This window comes from Tachyglossus aculeatus, chromosome 19 (genome assembly GCF_015852505.1).
Source record: "Tachyglossus aculeatus isolate mTacAcu1 chromosome 19, mTacAcu1.pri, whole genome shotgun sequence".
Taxonomy (NCBI): domain Eukaryota; kingdom Metazoa; phylum Chordata; class Mammalia; order Monotremata; family Tachyglossidae; genus Tachyglossus; species Tachyglossus aculeatus.
The window spans coordinates 12,636,688-12,658,070 of NC_052084.1; the positions used below are offsets into that span (position 1 = coordinate 12,636,688).

The 21,383-nt window shown below is 39.8% G+C and overlaps 1 protein-coding gene across 3 annotated transcripts in view; it reads right to left on the bottom strand.

The window, feature by feature from the left end:
- RPS6KC1 (ribosomal protein S6 kinase C1) overlaps positions 1-21,383 on the bottom strand; it is a 105,808-nt gene that overhangs the window by 2,885 nt on the left and 81,540 nt on the right. For all 3 annotated transcript variants that reach the window (XM_038761074.1, XM_038761076.1, XM_038761075.1), the window contains 4 exons: positions 18,000-19,616; positions 17,639-17,728; positions 4,740-4,822; positions 2,819-2,914 (listed from right to left, as the gene is read on the bottom strand). In XM_038761074.1, the coding sequence (XP_038617002.1) occupies positions 2,819-2,914; positions 4,740-4,822; positions 17,639-17,728; positions 18,000-19,616 (1,886 nt within the window). The remainder of the gene's footprint in view (positions 1-2,818; positions 2,915-4,739; positions 4,823-17,638; positions 17,729-17,999; positions 19,617-21,383) is intronic.

Below are 21,383 nucleotides of genomic sequence, written 5' to 3' on the forward strand. Positions count from 1 at the left end.
AAAAAAAAAAGCTTGGAATTTTTTTTTTCCCTCATAAATGTAAACACATCCAAAACAGATCCAGTTCACTTAGCCTGAAAATGTCAGTATTCACTCCTACTTATTTCAGGGCAGAAGGTATCTTAACATAGAGCTAACACTCCTAACAGCCTGATATGGACTTGTTATACTGTTGAACCACATCTCTGGAATATAAAACTAACTTTCCAGCAACAGGAACTATGTAAATTGTTTCTTTAGCTCAGTTACTGCCCGGCTCTTGCCTTCCCATAGGATTCTGATAACAAACATACAGCAACCATCAACAATCACTACATTCATATTTATTTCTGGATTAAGGAAAATTCAATATTGCTAGAAGTCTACAGCTATTTACATATTCCAAAGGTGTGACCCCCTCAGCCTCTTCTACCATTATATGCTACAGCTCTGGTCTCAATCAATCACCCAGATGGGCAAACCTGGTCACTAAATAATCCTGACCTGCTGAGAGGTGTATTTGCCAGAGTTGGTGGCTGAGCCTTGGCAGCCACTTCCAATCTGTATTTGTTTGACGTGGAACAAGTAACAGCAGCTGAGCATAACAGTACAAAGATTTAGGCTCTAAAGATCAACTCTCCACACAAGATCTTTCATCTGAAGGACTAACGGCAGCACAAATTAAATCCACATTTTAAAATATCACCTTACAGGTTTGGGGGGGGGGCCGGGGGGGGATATGTGTTTTCTAGTTTCTTTCAGAAAAAAAAAAAACCTATAAAAATGGAGCTACTCTATTACTATTTAGCACTATTTAGGTCGCTTTCAGAAAAAAATCTGGGTATAAAAGAGAGCAGCTCTACTAATATTTAGCACCATCTGATTTACATTTGGGGTAAAAAAAAATCAAGAATGGACTTTGGCTGGGTGGAAGGAGAAGGGCAAGGAAATAACTGTTACTGGAAGCTGGGTACTACGACAACACATAAGGTATGATTTCCCTACAGCAGAGTAATCAGGTCCCTGTAAACTCATTTTGTGATTTTCTGACCTTTCGTGTAACCTACGAGAGGGTGGAAGAGGAAAGTCAAAATGACAAACTGTTAATCATGCCAAGAGACCCCCTTTTCCTTTTCCTGACAATGTTTCCTCAACATGAGTGGTAGTTTCCCTGGATGGGCAAATGACGGAACTCTGATTTATAACCTTCTAGAGTCAAACACAACCTGTTAGTTATAATAATCTGCAGTTGCAATGGCAGTCTTCTCAATGGGTCCATTCTTCTAAAATATGTAATTCCTATTAACCATGATGGGATTAGCAAGATGTGAACAGGCAAATTAACATGAAGAGTGAAGGTGAGGTCAGTTCACTGCACGTGCATCAATCACTTATTTCTATTTCCAATACTATCTGTCATGACTAACTCCTCAGGCATTAGTCTCCAATGCTAGCCTTCTCTTAAGTGCTAAAAAAACTTGGAATGTGTAGTTTTTTAACACAATGTGGAGTATTCACTATAATATTACACAGTCCCAACTGAATTGTCCAATTTATCCAATTCTCTCTGAATCATATTCCTGTCTTTCCAAAAGTTAGCAGTCCCTCTCCCCGCAGTTTACTTGTCACTTGCAAATGCGACACAATTTTTTTAGCGGCATTTGTTAAGTGCTTACTGTGTGCCAGCCACTGTTCTAAGTGCTAGGGTAGACACAAGGTAATGAGGTTTGGACACAGTTCATATCCCACATAGTACTCACAGTCTTAATCCCCACTTTACAGACGAGCTAACTGAGGCAACAGAGAAGTTACGTGACTTCCCCAAAGTCACAAAGCTGATAAGTGGTGGAGCTGGAACTAGAACCCAGGTCCTCCTGACTCCCCACTTTGTGCTCTATCTGCTTGATCACACTCCTGCAGCCAGGTCATTGATAAACTGGCTTCAGGATAAACTCCTTATGCCTGGCTTCAGGGGACCCGCCCAAGCTAGTCGTGTCATATCTAACATTAGTCTGGGGTCAACTACACTGTTCCTGCTTGTCAATGTGCAGGCAACAATGGAAAGGAATCAAAAGCCTTATTTCCCCCTTCTCACAGTTTTCCTCACCTTAGCTTCCTCTTGTAAAAAGTATTCTCCACCTCTACTAAAGTCCCACTTTTTCCACAGGCTAACCCCACTTTGCCTGAGTAACACCTACCCCTTGACTATAGGCTGAGTACTTTTTGAGGACCTCTAGAAAGGATACATTCCCACTGCAGTGATTAGTTTCTTTTTCACATTCAAACATACCTTGTGAACATTTACAACTGTTTCATTACACTCACTTATTAGAGGTAATACCAATTTATATTCCAAGGAGTCAAATCTAAAATATCTGCGTAGAAGGGTATCTTTCACACTGTGAAATGTGAAAGAAGGATCTTTCACATTAACATGCCTCAAAGTTGCTCGAGCACCCCAGACCTAAGTCTTAGAGATACAACTTAGTCATCAATATGTTGTTTCCAAATGGAATTGGAAGCATCCTCTACGTCCAAAACTAAAATGCACAAGCTAAATCACAAAAAGAAAGGAAAAAGGGCATTAATTGAAAGTAACTTTTGGAAATGAGATCATATTGTTCATAATGTATCCTATTACAACTTTTTTCCAGACCTCAAAACATTCCCAAGGTCCTTAACCACTCAAATTGACAGCAGTTCCTTGAAGAAGTCACAGTCACAGACCGTATTTTCAATTTCACTTCTTTTACACCGTCCGATTTTTTTTTTCGGATTCTGAGTCTGTGAGTCCATTTGCTTGGCTGATTTCCCTGATCATATAGGTGAACCAGATTACCTGTTGAGTGAGTGATCGGGCCTCTTCAGAGATACGTTCCGGCATATTCAAAGATGTGTGAGTGTTTATTCCTGATGGATGGCACTCAATCAGAGTCTGAAACAATCAATCAGGAATAGTTCTTATTTCATGTAACACATGTGATTCTCTTCCAGCCCAACACATTAAGAAATACAGAACCACAGTATCAATAATCACATTCACAGAATATTGTTGAAGTCAGACTGGTATCACATGGTCAGTTCAGCTATCAGATTACTTACTTGGGGAGTGCCAATCAATCAGTCAGTCACAATGACTGCAGAACACTGTATTTAGAATGGAAAAGTACAATCGAGTATGCAGGCATGATCCCTGCCCTCATTGAGCTTGGAATCTAGCAGATTTAGTTCATCTCTGAAAGCTAACCAGAATATGATATGCTTTGTGAGAACAAGGAAACATCACTGCAATTTATAAATCTATGGTGCTCCTATATTTTCCCATACTACCAAAAGTTATATCATTTCAGGCTTCAAAATACCCCCACTTTACTTTGCCATAAAAGAACAACAAATTTCTATTCAAAAACTGCAAAGAACTGAAGATTGTTTTATTGGCCTACTTGATCTGGCTGAAGAGTGCTTAATGCTGAGGTGGGTGAACATTTGAGAAAATACCATTCTCCTCATGTCCTATGCTTACTTCATCAATCGTATTTATTGAGCGCTTACTATGTGCAGAGCACTGTACTTGGCAGGGGACCACTATACACAGTCTTACATCACACTGAAAAGTTACTGATCTAAAAATAGTGCCTTCCACAAACTGGAGAATGGAGGAATTTTCTGGAATATAAAAGCTAAAACCTTCACTTGTAAAAATGAACATGTGTGGAAATTTATTTTATTTTCTGGTATTCATTAATTGCTTACATGTGCCAGTCACTGCACTAAGTGCTGGGGTAGATACAAGCTAATCAGGTTGGAAACCCTAGCGCTTAGTAGAGCCCCTAACCCACATAGGGACACAGGTTTAATCCTCATTTTACAGATGAGGTAACAGAGGCACAAAAAAGTCAAGCGACTTGCCCAAGGTCACACAGCAGGCAAGTGGTGGAGCCAAGATTAGAACTCAGGTGCTTCTGACTTCCAGGCTCGTGGTCTATCCATCACATAACTGCAGTTTTACTGTTTAACCCTATCATCAGGGCATCGTGTCATCAAGGGCCCTGCAGCGATCTGCCACTGCTGGCTCTGTGCTTTCTCGGCCTATCAGCCACGGGAAGCAGGACTGCTCTAGAACAGCAGTCACGCAGCTTGCAGGGGCAGGGAACCACTAAGCAGGGCTACTCTGGGGTCTGAGGAGGTCCTTTGCCAAAACCCCTTCCGAGGGCTCTGGCTCCTGGACCACCACCTGGGCCACCTGTCTCCCTTGGCTCCAATCAATCAATTGTATTTACAGAGCACTTAGTGTGGAGCACTATATTAAGCGCTTTGAGCAGTGCCAGCACCTGACAGAAACGCAGCTCTACAGACAAGGAATGGTACCAAAAAAAACAGAGAGAACCCCTTCTGTCCTCTAGAAGAAGATGGTGTGGTCAGCTTGGTCTCCTCAGCCAGTCTGGGGACAGGGGGAAGAGGCCCAACTAGTCCACTCCTTCCTCCAGCCCTTCATATGAAACATGTCTTAATTAAATGTTGTGCCCTATCATAGGATTGTCTGTTGTTGCTTAATTTGATCTTTTTTTTTTTCCTTTTTCATCCTGGGAAACTGATACATTATTCTGTTCACGTCTAAAACAAAAGCTTCTCTGTCCGAGGCACTGATATGATAGGAAAAAAATGACATTCAGAGGCTACAATTCCAAACCCACTGAGACCATATGAAGCAAGCATGGCATCTGAGTAAATTCTGTTCAATGACTTGGATCCTTGCTTACCTTGCCAGTTAGAAGTTCAAAGAGGACAGCACCCAAACTCCACCAATCACAGGCTTCGGTTTCCTCTGTGATTGCTCCAACCTCTGAACACACAAAAAACTGTTTATATTAAAATTCCAAAGGTCAATCACACCTTCAAAATTAACATGTATTCACAAGGTCACTTTTTAATGCTGAGAGAGCATATACTAAATACTACTGGGCTTTCAGAATCCCTGAAAGTAACTTATCCCTTTAGTCACCTACTGTGGCTGAGGGGTTTTTTTTAAAATTTTTGACACAGACATATATTAAGCTGAGACATTTGTTCTTTAGTTGATGGAGGGACACCTTCAAGATGCTATCTTTAAAACAGTTACTTGAATCAGCCCAATCAACTCAATACTCTGCTTTCACTGTTCCAATTCAGCAAAATCTAACCAATTTTTGATGATTCTATTACCTAGGATGCAGTATCATGATGGGGTTGAGGACTGACAATATGAAAAACTTTCTGATTGCAATAACTGCTAACCGCTGGAGTCGATGACCATGGATGCTGGTGGTACGTTTGTCTTTGAAGGTCTTTTTAAAAAGGAGGGAATCACATCTATGTGAAATAATTTGTATGAGGTCTTTCCGAGGGCAAAGGGATATAAAATATGACTGACGTCTCAAACCTTCCAAGATTATGCACCTGTGAATCTAGACCAAATCCCTGTTCCAGAATTGTCCGGATTCACACTACAAGAGAACAGGAAAATGGCAGGAGTATGGGGAGGGCATCCTAGATTTTTGTGACTGACCAAGCTGTAATTTTGCATTAAAAATAGCTTAACTGGCAAAGCCTATACAAAAGGTTTTGTATAGAGAAGCAGCAGGAGGTGTAGTAGATTGAGCACGGGCCTGGGGGTCAGAAGATCATGGGTTCTAATCCGGGCTCTGCTGTGTGACCTTGGGCAAGTCACTTCACTTCTCTATGCCTCAGTTACTGCTTCTGTAAAATCTGAGACTGTGACCCCTGCATGAGACAGGGATTGTGTCCAACCCAATTTGCTTGTATCCACCCCAACACCTAGTACAGTTCCTGGTACATAGTAAGCACTTAACCAATACCATAATTACTATTATTACTATTATTATTACAAAGTTTCAAGTCCAGAGCACGGATTAATACATAGCCATGTGGCTACTGCTAAGAAACAGACTGCATCATAAGGTTAACACTATGGCAACCTCATTGTGGGTCAAAAGGAGGAAAGGAGAAATTTATTTAGGCCAGGTAGTTGACACAGCTTTAAACATACAATAAAGTAGCCTAAAACTCCAGAGTTCCAGAGAAGCAAAACTTGGAAATCATTGTCAAGTCTAAAATTCCCCTATTATTTTTGCCTAGTCTTGCTTGAAGCCTATTTCCATAAATAATTATGAATAAACTATTATAAGATTTCTGCTCAGATGCTAAATGTTTGTCTTGCATGGTCTTTTCCAAGAAGACAAACGTTCTTTCCAAGTTTACAGATATTAAAAGAGGTAAATATAAAAACCTGAAAATAACAAGCTCTCAAAGGAAAACAAACTTCTACTCAACAACTTTCAGATTATTTCCCCTTTATCTAATGAAAGCAGATCAGTCTAAAAAGCTTGCCTTTGCATATACAAATAAAATACATTTGTTTACAGTATAGTATAAGTGGATAGTCCCAAATCATTTCTTGGCAGACATGATCTCTACACCTCTAATTCTCATCTTCTCTTCTTGCCCTAATGAACAGCTCTCTGCTGGATTAGTCCTAGGATGAGAAATTACAACCTCATTTCTTCCCTTTTTCTTCTCTTCCTTCCCGTTTCTGCCTCTCTCATCTCTTCCCACTTCCTCAAGATACTAATCACTCGGTGACAAACTGAATGAATCACTGTCTCAAAAATCTTACTAGCATCATCTTCTAACAATACAAAGACAGAATCTGTCATCTCTAGCATCAGATTTCAACTCATCCAGAATTCTTCTAAGGACACCAACTAGGTGGTAACAAATGAGTCGAATTCAGAAACTTTCATCATAACAGGGTTCAAAGAGAATTCCAGATACAAGAGATTGTCATCAGAGAGAAGACCATCACTAAGTCATTCTAATTACTCAGGCACTGCAAACAACCAGATTACAGGTCCTTACACCACATAGTGTTTCCTTGTTTTTCCTGATTTCTTACTCTGTTAAATGAATTGAAGATATTTCAGAAAATATCCAAATTTGGACAAGCAGAGCATGCAAAATAGGGCTAAGGGAAAGGAGAGGCGAAGTAGGGAAGACATCTTCGCTGCCCTTGACCCATCTCATAGGGGGAGAGAGCCCTCACTTCTGGTACTAGTGAAAGTGGCATTGGCACTAGAAAAGGTCTGAGATCAGCAGGAGAGTCTGCATTTCTTGAATTGGCTAGACAGGTCATAAAAATTCAATAATTTGCGGAAGAGAAAGCAGCCTCTGCTTCCTAGGACTTTTAAGAGGTTTACCAGAACGTGGGAGAGATCTGATGTTTTTATCACCAGAATCAAATTGAGTTAAAGTGCCCATGCCACATAGGACTGCATTGCCTCCCTCCCTATGACTTCGAACAGATATGGTCTTGGCCTTCTAAGCACATACTTAAAGAGGTTACATTGATGGGGCCTTCCACTAAGAACCAACCAAAGAAAAACCACTTTGGAAACCACACAGCAAACTCCAAATAAGTCATGCTGCATGATTAAATTACTGAACCTTCAAAGATAGACAGATGTCCATTCATATTTTTTTTTTTTTAGATTTCCTGGAATGGCGAGGATTCGTAGACTAGAGCTTGAAAATACATCTAAAATTTAAAATAGCAGAAATACCTACTCTATATATGGGTTTGATGCACCCTCATTGCTTTTTACTGTTCTTTCTCCCTTTTTCTGTTCTCTTTCTAGCTCTTAGGCCCCTGTTGTCATTGTTCCTTTTTCACCTTGCCTTCCCCTTCTGTTTCATCTCCCTTACATTCTCCGCCCGTCCTCTAATCCCTCCTGCTAATTTGTCTGCCTAGTCCTCTCTCCTTCTGCCTCTGCCTGTCTTTACCCCAAATTATACTTATTCCATTTTGCCTTCTCCTCTTCTCTTTCCTTCCCAGAACTCTCACTTGCTCTAAACCTTTTTTCATGAATCCTCTTCTTTCCCATTTGTTATCAGCTCCCCGTGCATGCAAAATACAGATGTGGGTAGAGTTTATATCAATGTTCACCTCTTTGTGTGAATATCAACATTATGGGAAGATTTCATATTCACAGATTATTAAAGTACTTAGAAAGGATGAACACTAGTAAATACCCTTCTCTGATGCCTCAGAGTACATGTACTTTTTTATTTTAATAATCAATCTTATTTCAAATATCCTCTCTCAGAACCTTCCACCTTTGTCCCTGGAAGAAAGGACTTGATGTTCAAGATGTCTACCGATTCTTAAACTTTGATAAAGAACATAAGATTGTAGCTGGGCAAAATCATTTTAAACCCTGGAATTAAACTCCCAATTCATAGCTGAAGAGAAAATCAGAGATGGTATGAGAATTCAAGTTTTTATGCCCATTGTGACTATTTACTATATTTTAAATCACCAACACCTTTGGTATAGAATTTGGGGTTTAATTTTTTTTTTTTTTACAGGGTCAGGCTGCAGCTTGGGGCTTTAATTAGGAAAGTGATTAGAAGAGAAAAACAAAAATAAAAGCAGACATTCATCAATGATGCACCATACCAAAGACAAAGACCACCACCTTTCCCTGACAATGGCTATGCCAATATCAGCTACAGGAGAGGAAAATAAATGCAGTGTTCCTGCATAGACATACTTTCCTGCAGCATCTGTTGCTAATTGAAAAGGCCTGGAATTAGAAAATCCTAGTCAATTTCTCTCAAAAACACTTGCTGTGCATAAAGATTTTCTTTGCAGGAGCTAAGCATTAGTCTTCCACTGCAGCTGATCACTAAACTGTGAAGAGGAAGAATCATGGAAGAAAATGTTTTTGTTCTTAATATAAGGGAGGGTGGCCACCAAATATGCCTTTTGTAAGCATGGTGAACCACCATTTCATAGAGACAAAATTGATAATGTCTCAGGAAAACATATTCTTTTAATTTACTGGACTGAAACCTTTTTCTTTATGCCTTTCTTAAAAGGAAGCTGGGAGTCTATCCTATTTGCATGTTCAGGGTACCTTTGGTTCAAACACTTCCATACCTTGCCCCTCTAATGGCAGAGTAAACTTGGCCCTGGCAGTCTACATGGGGCGGGAAAGTCCAGGAAGAGGGATTACTCAAAGTTCCCCCTTCCCCAACGCATATATACCTCTGGTTCCACAACCACTCCAGCCTCCCTGGTACCTTAAAGTTTGTTTTCTAAGTTCCTGATGGGAACTACTGCTCAGTGCAAATGAGAAAGTACTGAGTGGCTGCCAGCAGTAATCTCTCATCCCCCTGACTCTTCCCATTGTAAGGACTCCTCTTCTTCAGACTTCCTTGGGGCCTCTGGTTTTTAACTTATGTCATAGCTCCTAATATCCAGGTGATATTAATGGCCAATACTGACCATCTAATGGTCGCCTGGCAATGGTTTAGGTTCCATAATTTTGTCTGTGGGGGTCTTGGAAGACTAAGGTTTTTGGTTTTCTTTGGTTAAAAGTAGGTTTTCTACTCTTTGTCTCAGCATTATCACTGGACAATGTGCTCTTCAGACAGCGGACTTAAGTGACAGCTCTCAGTACAATCAATCGATGGTCTTTATAGAGCACTTATTCTGTGCAGAGCCCTGTACTAATGCTTGTCTGAGTTCCTTATCTAAGTCTTTGGCTGACTTAAGTAAAGAGTTCCCTGGTACAAGCTGGCATATGACTTCAGGCTTTATCAGTCTGTAATGCTGTACTGATTCTGCAAAACCTATGAATGCAGTCTAGCATGTTGTACCTCTGACACACAGTCATCACCATACAAAAAGTCCTGGATAACTATCTCAGTCTGCTGTGCTTCCAAAATGACTACAGCCACATACAGCATATAGTCCAGCACCAGTTTCCCGGGTTTTCATTACAGTGTTGAACATGGATGCCCAAAATAGTTTAAATAAAATTGAATCTATTGTGGAACCTCCTTCACCCCACTGGGGCGAGGAAAATTGATTAGGATGCCAATAACTCCAATAAGACCGGCTTTAGGATCAAATAGATGTAGACAAAATCTTGTGAACTTCCTTGTACACCAAATCTGCTCAACTGTCAGCGCATAGACACAATGATAGTGTCATAGCACATTTTAAAGGTCGATGTATAAACTGCACAGATTTTTATATTGTTTCCTGTGCTTCTCCTGTAAGATTAAGTTGGCAATATAGAGTCAATAATATCGTACCAATTATTTAAAAAGTCAACATGGAATTGGGATATCAGGAGAAGAAAACTTCAAAAATTAAAGGAACATTCATTCATTACATTCTACATAAGTTTAATTCCTCTTTCTACCTTGTCCAAGTTTTATCACCACACTTTAAAAGAGAAACTAGAAAGGATCCAGAGAAGTGATGAAAAATTTAAAAGGATGGAAAATGGGCACTACTATGGAATAGAGATTTTTAGTCTTGAGAAAAGGTGGCTTTGAAAGGTTTCGATGGGAAGTTTTGACCAGTTGTTCTTTTCGTGCACTGAGGAATGAACCAGAAGAAATGGGCTTAAGCTACAGCAGGAAAGAGTTCAGCTGGATATAAGAAAGAACTCCTTGATTATTTGGGTGCTGACATACTGGGATGACCACAAAAAACTAAGAGAAAGACAGGGATGCTACTACACCATTTCCAAATCCACCTTTGGGCCCAGCCCTGGCTCGGGCTTTGGCTTGCTGATTCTCCTGGGTTAGCTCACTTCCCATCATCAGCTTCCTGCTCTAAATGAACGGAACTCAGAGGGCTTCGATCCCTTGATTCCAAGACAGAACTAAAGCCCAGACAACATGGAAGCAAACACAGGGAAACTAGGCTGTGTTCTCACAACAGAGTACCTGACTCTGGATTACTACTGCTAAGCATTTCTGAATACCTCATCATAAGGGATGAACTGGCAACACAAAATATTATCTTTAAATGGGAGGATCCCTGCAAATTAACTGAAAACTTGGGTCTATTACCCTTGTTTTGGCTTGATTCACCATCTTAAAAGTCAAAATAATATACTCAAGGGATTCTAGAGACAGTGTATCTAGTTAGGTTTCTTGTAAGGGAAATAAAAAACTGGATAACTATCAAAGAGAACAGGCCTGGGAGCCAAGGGACATGGGTTTTAATCCCGGCTCTGCTGCTTGTCTGCTTTGTGACTTTGGTCAAGTCACTTAATTTTCTGTACTTCAGCTACTTCATCTGTAAATTGGGGATAAATCACCTGTTCTCCCCGCATCCTTGGTCGGTGAGTCCCATGTTAGGACAGGGACTGCATCCAATTTATTAGCATTTAACTACTCCAGTGCTTGGCCTCCAGGTATTCACTCATTTAGATCAGGGATAACATGGGGTTGGGCATGTAGTGCCCAGTCTGGAGCCACATCTCTGAAATGTAGTCAAAGCTGGACAAACCTTGGGGAAAAGGAGACCGTAAATCAGTTTGTTGCCACATTTCTCAGTCAGTAGTATTTACTGAGTACTCACTGTGTGCAGAGCACTGCACTAAGCACTGGGAGAGTATAACAAAGTTGGCAGACAAGTTCCCTGCCCATAACAGTTTAGAGGTCATTTTGGACATTATTTTTGGACAGAATGAACATTCAGTATAAACATTTTAATATTACAAATGCTTGTTACATTGAGGTTTCATCTGTATTATTTTACTGCATCAAATTCACCACATTACTCTTTTTGCTTATTAAATCACTATGTAGTTCTACATTTCTATTTCAAAATATCCTCTTCTCTATGCAAGTAGAGTCTCACTCAATTTTCTCCACTAATATGTTAGTCCTTTATCTGAATAAAATAATCACATAAATACATCTAAGTAAGTACTTTAAAGAAATGCCAGGAAAATATAGAAAACATGGTTAAATAATTCCTCCAGACAATTTAGGTTAGTTTTTCTTAAAGCCTATTAATGCTAAAAGTTTAAATTTGTCCTAATCCTAGCGTTGGGGAAAAAACTCAAATATACTTGGATCAAGTTACTTTTTTTTTCCTGGTTATCTTAATTATCAAAACAGTGTGCCATAGTGGATAGAGCACATGCCTGAGAGACAGAAAGATCTGGGTTCTGATGCTGCTCTGCCTGTTGTGTGGCCTTGGACAAGTCACAACTTATCTGTGCCTCAGTTACCTCATCTGCAAAATGAGGATTAAGACTGTGAGCTCCATGTGGGGCAGGGACTGTGTCCAGCCCAATTTGCTTATATCCACCCCAGTGCTTAGTACAGTGCCTGGCACATAATAAGAGCTTAACAAATAACACAGTTATTAAAGTCTAGCACATAGAAGAGCATTTAAAGAAAGAATCTAGCCGGTATTTGTGGTAGGAGGAAGAAAAGCTATCAAACTAAATATATTTCTATAATCATCTGGTAAAAAAAGGAATGCTGGGCAGAGGCTGTAAGGAAATAAATGTCATGCTCTAAAACCCAGTTTTGCAGACACCATTAGGCATTTTTTCAATTCATCCTTTATATCGGCAGTTGTGAGCTGCTTCTTAGTGTGAAATGGTCTGAGGAAGAAAAACTGTATTTGACATCTTGGAGTGTGGAGATCAGGTTGTGGTGGGAAACATTTTTGGACTCCTTCAATTTAGACAAATCTTTATTGGCAAATGCTTACATATGGGAGGTTATTGATACCAAACTGGCCCTTCACTTCCAATCTAGAAACAATGGGATAGGGTATAATTAGAGAAGGTCACATTAGTATGAAAAAGTGAAGATCTGAGGCTTGAGGAGAAATATCAACTTGTTTTGAGACTAAAAAGTGGGGCTGAAGTTCTCTGTATTAACTTGAAAAATAAGAGCCATGCATACTTACTCATTTTTCCCATTCTAGGTTTACCATAACTCACACAATTTTAAAAAACCCAATTTCCAAGATATTTGATTTGGCAAAAGGCTCATCTATAATGGAAAAAAACTATGAAAAGAAAAACTAATTCTTCCACTTTCTTTCCCTTTTTTGGTTTTTGTTTCGTTTTACTGGCGGGGGGGAAGGAGCATAGGGCAGGAATCTTTATATGATATATTATACTTAATAGTGTTTATACTTTATCACTTATGAGATTGAACAATTATTGCATGTAAAGTGTCTAGGACCCCTCAGGGAACAGCTGCTTTGCAAATCCTAGGTATAAATAAATTCAAAGAGTTTCAAAAACCTTCATTGTGAAATGACATCCGAAAAGAAACCAATCCTTTTACTTCCCACTTTAAAATCTACCTGAAATAAAAACAATAAAATTGTCGTGGGTCCTCTTTTTTTATGGCATCTTTTAAGCACTTACAATGCCCCAGGCACTGTACTTACTAAGTGCTGGGGTAGCTACAAGCTACTCAGGTTGGACACAGTCCATGTCCCACGTGGGGTTCACAATTCTAATCCCCATTTTACAGATGAGGTAACTGAGGCACAGAGAAGTTAAGTGACTTGCCCAAGGTCATGTAGCAGACACATGGGGGAGCTGGGATTAGAACCTAGGCCCCCTGACTCTCAGGCCATGCTCTATCTCCTTTGTTACGCTGCTTGTCAGTCTCTTAGTACTGAAATTATACACTAGCACACCTCTATTGTTAATTATAAAAAAATCAAACCCTCTGATGACCAATCTGAGAGCTACGTGTGGTCCCCCTCAATCTCCAACCCCTACAAAAGCAACTCATTTACTCAATATACTGGCACAGAAATGAAATCTATCTCTATAGAAATGTACTGGATAATTTGGAAATCCAAAGAGAAACTAAAAGAAATGATTTCTACTTTGAAAAAGGGTGACAATCAACCAAATGATCAATGCAAGTGATCAAGACCCTCTTGATATAGCTGCTACTGCAGCCATTTGTATGCTATTTCCCAGTTATAAGCCTAGAAAACTACGGGCATTTTTTTTCCAGTGGCAAAACTCTGTAAAAGTTTCTTACTAAGTTTCACAAACCAATAAAGAGCCGATGTCCTTGAGAGCACAGGAGTGACGGCTGCATTATTCTAATGGCTGAACTTTTAAAAATCTAAGATGACGGAGTTGGCACAAACTAAACTTAAAGAACATAAGGTGATCATTTGCATTTCAAAATGTATCTATCTTGCTTCTCCCCTCAATTACACCAAAACATGTTGATTCACAGGTTTTTGTGTGTGCTTTTTTTAAACCTATTTATAGAGCAAAATAATAGCCCCCCTGCTGGTTTGGCATTTGCTCAAGTTTCTATCCATGTAAATCGAATCTGTTACTGGAAATTTTTCTCAAAATACCAAGGCACATTAACCAGGAGATAAAAAAAGATACACTGCTGATATTATAAAGTACAGGGCAGGTGGGTAATGTTTTTAGGACAAATGTCTGATAAGGTTTCCAGGGGTAGAGAAGGGGAGGGAGGGAAGGGGGCCAATGGGAGCAAAGGGTTGTTTAAACAGAAGTGAATCATTCTCATCATAATCTTGTGACAACTCTCTTTCTTTCCAAATATCAACTGCTTAATTTGCTTCAAAATTACTTAAACAATGAAAATTGGAGGTAAGGGAAAGATTCTCCCCCTTTTAGACGGTGAGCCCACTGTTGGGTAGGGACTGTCTCTATATGTTGCCAACTTGTACTTCCCAAGTGCTTAGTACAGTGCTCTGCACACAGTAAGCGCTCAATAAATACGGTTGATGATGATGATACCAAGATCTTTGATGATCCTAAAGTCATATCAAAAACCAATAAAATAGCACATGTATTGATTGGAAATTTACTAATGGTTTGAATATTGGGGCATTACATTTGCCAAAAAATATATATAAAACAGGGGCAATTTATCATTTCTAATTTCCCTTGCGACAAGGTGAAACAATATTGGACTTACCAGGGGTGGACTAAAATACTTCCGTTTGGAGAGAAACCAAATTTCAGCATAAGCTCTACTTTTACGGGGTTTCAGTTAACTACGTTGCGTGATTGGGATAGTTTCACCCCAAGCTTGAAACAAACTCACTGGCCCGGGGATTTAGGGGACTTTCCTCATTTGCCACTGCGTGAAATGTCATTTGCACACTTCTGCAACTCGCAAGCCTGAAAGTCCAAGTTCAATTCTTGCTAAGCAAATAATTATAACAAAGAACTTCTTCAGGCTCCAGCTCAGTGTGGGGGGAAAGATGGGAAAGATTAATCAATCTATTAATGGCACAATGCCACCTGCTGGTGATTTGTTAGAAATGCAACTCCTTAAGAAAACTGACAAATACACTGGTTAATGCATAGTAGAGAATGCGTTGTTTTTTACGGACAACGGACCCAATATTTGAGCCGGAAAGATAAGTATAAGGTTCAATTTTCCAAGCACATTAGAAATGGTAAAATAAAAACAATTTTCACTTTTAAAATGCAGGGAAGTCAGCTTCATATACATGTCAAAATACCCTTAAGAGCACATCTTTTGATATGTAAGAAAATGAAACAGGAAAGGAGAGTTTACTAGCTGAAAAATGATTAAAGGTAAATATAGGAATCTTTGGAAAGTTAATAAAATCTGTCAAATTGATTTCTGGCCCTATCGTGACTGTATTTTTTCCAAAAGAAGCATGCAAACTGTAGTCTTATCAATCAATCAATCATATTTATTGAGCGCTTACTGTGTGCAGAGCACTGGACTAAGCGATTGGGAAGTACAAGTTGGCAACATATAGAGACAGTGCCTACCCAACAGTGGGCTCACAGTCTAAAAGGGGGAGACAGAACAACACCAAACATACTAACAAAATAAAATAAATAGAATAGATATGTACAAGTAAAATAAATAAATAGAGTAATAAATATGTACAAACATATATACATATATACAGGTGCTGTGGGGAAGGGAAGGAGATAAGATGGGGGGGATGGAGAGGGAGACGAGGGGGAGAGGAAGGACGGGGCTCAGTCTGGGAAGGCCTCCTGGAGGAGGTGAGCTCTCAGTAGGGCCTTGAAGGGAGGAAGAAAGCTAGCTTGGCAGATGGGCAGAGGGAGGGCATTCCAGGCCCTCATGCAGGTCTTATATTTCTCTGCATGAAGTATTTCACACTGAAAATGATGAAAGGCTACGGCTACAGAAGAAAACCGGGCAATCCGCTTAATAAAGTGATTTGCTCAAGATGCCCTTCTTATTACAAAATGATTTTGTTTTCTCATTAAGAGAAGCACAATAATAACGTTTAAAAGACAGCAACACCCAATCTGTGACTGAAATTAAAATGGAAGACTTGTTTGATGGCACAGCAGGCAAGGAACTGGAGGAAGGATGAGATGGGAAAACAGACCCACCCTAGTTAATTTGCAGTGTAACTTTAGGACTTTTGTTCATTAGGCAGAAAAATTCAACACCAAAAGATCTGCCTCCTCAAAATACAGATTTTCATTTTAATAGGCTATCTTCCATCTAAATACAATATTATTATTACTATTATTACTATTGTATTTGTTAAGCACATCATATGGCAAGGCCTACTCTATGCGCTGGGGTAGATATGTATTTATCAGATCAGACACAGTACCTGTCCCATATGGGCTCACAGTCTAAGTATGAGGGAGAACATGTATTGAATTCTCATTTTTTACAGTTGAGGAAACTGAGGCACAGAAGGTTAAGTGACTTGCCCAAAGTGACACAGCAATTGGCAGAGCTGGAATTAGAACCCAGGCCCTGTGACTCCTAGGCCTGTGTTTTTTCCACAAGACTTCTCAAGTTTTGATAGTACTTTGCAATATTTTCCAATCCTGTGAGGAGATGGTGTGAACATCTAAATTATGCTAGAGAACTAGTGTGGAGATTCAAATCAACAGTCTAATAATAATAATAACAATAATTGTGGTATTTACTATTTGCCATGCACTGTCCAAAGCACTGGGTAGATACAAGATAAATCACTTTATTATTAGTTTGAGTCTTTTTCCAAGGCCACTGTTGATAACAAGGACTAAAATTTTAACTGTCTGGAGAGATTCAGCCCAATGTAGAAGGTAGGGGAACTTTATGGTGGGATTAGTCCCAGTTACGCTTATTACAGCAAGGAACTATACCACCACCAATTCATGCACTTCATTTACAACAAATATTTCTGAAAAACTGAATACTCGCAGAAACGAACGAAGAGCCTTCAGAGTGGGGCAGGGGGAGAAGTAACATACTATATAAAACATTTGACTTTCTGAATAAGGTAGAACTGTGCTTCCTAAAACACCCTTAAAAAAAAAACCTTAAAAAACTCTAAATCTAAACTATCTGGAAAGCCCATTTGGTGCCACAATGATGCTATCTTTAAAAAAAAAAAATCTGGCATCTTGTCCAACTCCTCTGTTCTGTCTACTTTGACCTTCAAGTCAGTGGTCTTTAATTTTTGGAATGAAACAGTTTTATGAGGATGAGAATATTTTTCAGAAGTTCTGGTGATTTTTAAGAAGTTAAAGTGTATCTTGGAAGGGGTTTAGGGCAATAATTCAATGACCTCTTTCAGAAAGAATCTGAAAAAATCTCATTCTAACATCCAAGAGTTCAACAACTGTTCAGTTACTACCACATTTCAGGGTGGAATGGCATTTTCCCCTGCAAATTCTGTTTTTCAGACCATCAGATCCAACATAACAGTGAGCTTCCCATGAAAGCCCATACTTCATGAGGAAATGAGAGGCTCTGATCTACTTTTCAATGAAACATTTTAGGTGATTGCTCTAACCTGGGGCACAGTACATTCTCTCTATGGCATCGCTGTCACAGGAATCTTCAACCTCACTCCACCTGCTAAAATACGTTAGCTGAATGTGTCCTAAAAACAAAACGACAGGAGAAATCAAAACATTTTTCCCTTCCATTTTCTGCAGAAGTGAACTGTAATTACTCCTTTTGTAGCTAAAAACAGTATCATTAAGAATAATGGCATCATTAAGTACTAGAAGCTATTACTGGGGGTGAATTTGCGGCACTGATAATGAAGCTCTAGACAGGAAATGAAGATACTAATTACAAGATAAAACGCCTACTCAGTTAATTGGAAGCAACAGCGAATAAAAAGAAATGCATTTGCAAAAGTTCCTGACCTCTATCATTCAATAAGATGTTGTTTGGGTTCAAATCGCGGCACACAATTCCTTCTCTATGTAAAGCATCAAGGGCTACAACCATTTCAGCTGCCCATCTCTGAATGCAGCCCTCTGGGATATACAACCTGGAGGTTAGTGCTAATCTTTTATCGAGGTCCTCAAAAATCTGATGAATTTCCTTGTCTCCTTCTATTGCTAATTCAATTTCCCTCTTAGCTGCAGTCTCGCTTCTGTCCAGCCGGGAGACAGGCGGGGATGGCTCCTCTTTCCCAGAGTCCTCGGCCTGATCCACAAACAGCATTACTTCTTCCATTTTTGAGGTCTCTTCTGCATCTGCACCGGGTTTATTAGCCCCTGGGAGTGAATTAGAAATAAATACTAAGCTTTCTTCTGAGTTAGTTCCCTCTACTGCAGGAGCTACTAGCCCAAGTCCTCGAGTCTCAGGGACTGAACCATCCAAAAACGACACACCTGAAGCCATGGCCTGGTCAACAGTACCTGTAAACAACGTTCCCATACCGTCCTCTACGTAGTTCTTTCCTGCCCTGCTGAGGGATTTCTGGCTAAATGGATCTAACAATTCCTGCAAGCCCGTCTCTTCGTGGGCATGGCCCTGGTCAGCACTAAGATTCAACCGTAAGACATCGGGGGCCTCTAAAAGATTACTTTCTAAGATGCCTACATCGGTCTGTGTAAACATGGTTAGCCCCTCTGTTGCAACGTCTTTCGTTTGCTCCAACATCCCAGGCAGATTAACCAGGAGATCGGGCCTCCCTTCGTCGGCGCTATTCACGTCGTCGAAAGCAGCATCTTTAAACGAAATCACAGGGACTGAGTCGTTTGACCCTCTACTTATGGTGTCTTGTGCGTTGGAAACCATTTTACTTTCTCTAACTCCAAGGCTCCTGGGACTACCATCTGGATCAAGAAAGGGAAGAAGCGGTTTCAAGTGTTCTGCCTTCAAGTTATACAATTTTTCTCCAAAATCTATCCCCAGGACCTCACTGGTACTGTCCTTGCTGTCTATCCTGAAAAGCTCCATAGGGCTGTTCTTGGATTTGCTTAAGGAATCTGAAATCCTGGTCGGACTGACTACTTCAGAGTTGGCATCATCAGTGAGGAATTTTAGTTCCTGACTTGTTAGCTGAGAACTGAAGCTGTCGCAGCCAACAGCACCACGACCTGGTAAGTCTCCTTCCTCTTTAGCACTAATACGGTTTCCCTCCATCTTTAGTAAAGACTCCTCATTCAGGGAGCCAGGATCGATTTTATCCTGCCCATATTCATTGCATAATGTTAAGTAACTAGTAGTGCATTCTTCTTCTTCCGAACTCGAGTCAGAGTCGGGCCACTTCGAAGAGATATCTTGGCCATCTTCTTCCTGGTTACTGCTGTCATCTTGGGAGCTTGGGGTAAGACTGGTCTTCAGAGGTAGAACTTTGAGCATGCTCCCTCCATCGCTTCCTCTGGAATCAAAGCTGCTACTGTCAGGGTTAGGAGCTGGCTCTTGCAGGTGCACTTTAGTAGGACTGGATCTTTTTACATGGGGCTGGTCAAAGCTTTCTTCAGGACTTCTATTTAAGAATTTACTGATGTAAGACCATAATTTGCCACCTATAAATAAGAATAGAACAAAAAAAAAATTGAAGGGAATAATCAAAGTAGTCAAATCACTGAGTAAATAAATACTAGTCCAAACATTTAATAATATAATTGAAAAAATATTCAAACAGAAATGAGGAAAAGCTGATTTTAACCTGACAGACTATACCAACAACAACAAAAAAAACTCTTGGCCGGAAAATGTGACAGAATGGTAGCTAAAAGCTGACAGTTCAGGCTGACATCACTGTAGCAACTGAACAATCAACCTTGAAGACGAAATCAAATACAGCTCAAACAGCCTGGTGTGGGCATGGTCATCTGGGATTGCTCTACCATGTGATACAGCTGTTCAACTCACAGAACCTGCCCACACACTGGGTTTCCCAGTGCTGCCCACTGGCAAACGAGGATTATTTACAGGATTTAACTGCTCATCAATGGAAGACAGAAGTTACATATGGAATCTCTGAATTTTGTTGGCTTGGCAGAACTGGCTCATTTCATTCATTCATTCAATCATATTTACTGAGCGCTTACTGTGTGCAGAGCACTGTACGAAACGCTTGGAAAGTATAATTCGGCAACATATAGAGACAGTCCCTACCCAACAACGGACTCACAATCTAGAACAGGGGAGACTGTCTGGCTCTTAGAATGGGGATGAACTTTATTCCAAATATGAAATTTAGTGTTGGGTACCTGATCGGTGTTCAAGCCTACTTAGAAACTGTGATGAAAAACTAATTTTCTAAAGAGGAACAATGCTTGAAAAAAATACTTCCATCATTTCCCGAAAATAGTCGCTGTAGTTTCAAAATCAATCTCCTGATGACTACCTATTTCTCACAATTACAGCCAAATCCATCAATTAAATGAGGGTTATAAGCAAACACTTACAGTGTTGGAAGCTTACAGTTAAAATTTGGCTTTACAGGGCAATATAAATGAATGCTAAAAACATCTGATTATGTTCAGATCTGTTGATGTATGAATATTTTCAAGCATGACCCTCCTGGTCAAGTGGAAACACATAAATAAACACTGTTCAAAATTATGTTCCTTACTGAAAAAAAATCAATAATATTATTCCATTTTTAAAATGCCCAAACCAGGGTCAGAGGGGATAATTTTTCTAGGTATATAATTATGCCTTTATAAATGACATGCTAATAATCTTCCCTTCCCCAACCCTCCTCCCTCATCCCGCACCAGCACCAACCTTAACGTGCTGTGTAAGATCAAGAAAAACCCATTAGCAAGGCAAACTAATATAGTATCAAGGGATCTATAAAAATTACAGTTTTAGAAATCAGCCCATATAAATGAACTTCTATTAATGGCGAAATCTGCCTATCCCAGGTGAAAGAGGGTACTGAGCAATTATCCAGTAGGTTTACTCCATGTACACTGTCCAACGAAATAATTCAAACCCCAAAGTGGATTTTTTTTACCAGAATTATCTGATCCACTCAATGCAATGCAGATAGTCACTTGTAAAACCCCGCCCCACAAATAATTGAGCAGCCATACCATTCACAAAGTTATTAACGACAGTGTTCACTTTTCAAAACTCACTTTCTTCTTCAGTCTGCTAATTACAATTTTTAGGTTGCTAAAACTTCATAAGAATACTTCAAACAAATACTGGGTTTATTAGATGGGGCAGGGGACAGTGAGGGGAGAAAAGAGGGCTTAAGCACAGTAAACAATTGTAAAAGGTTTATAACGTTTACAAATACCCCAACTGTAAAATGGGGATTAAGACTATGAGTCCCA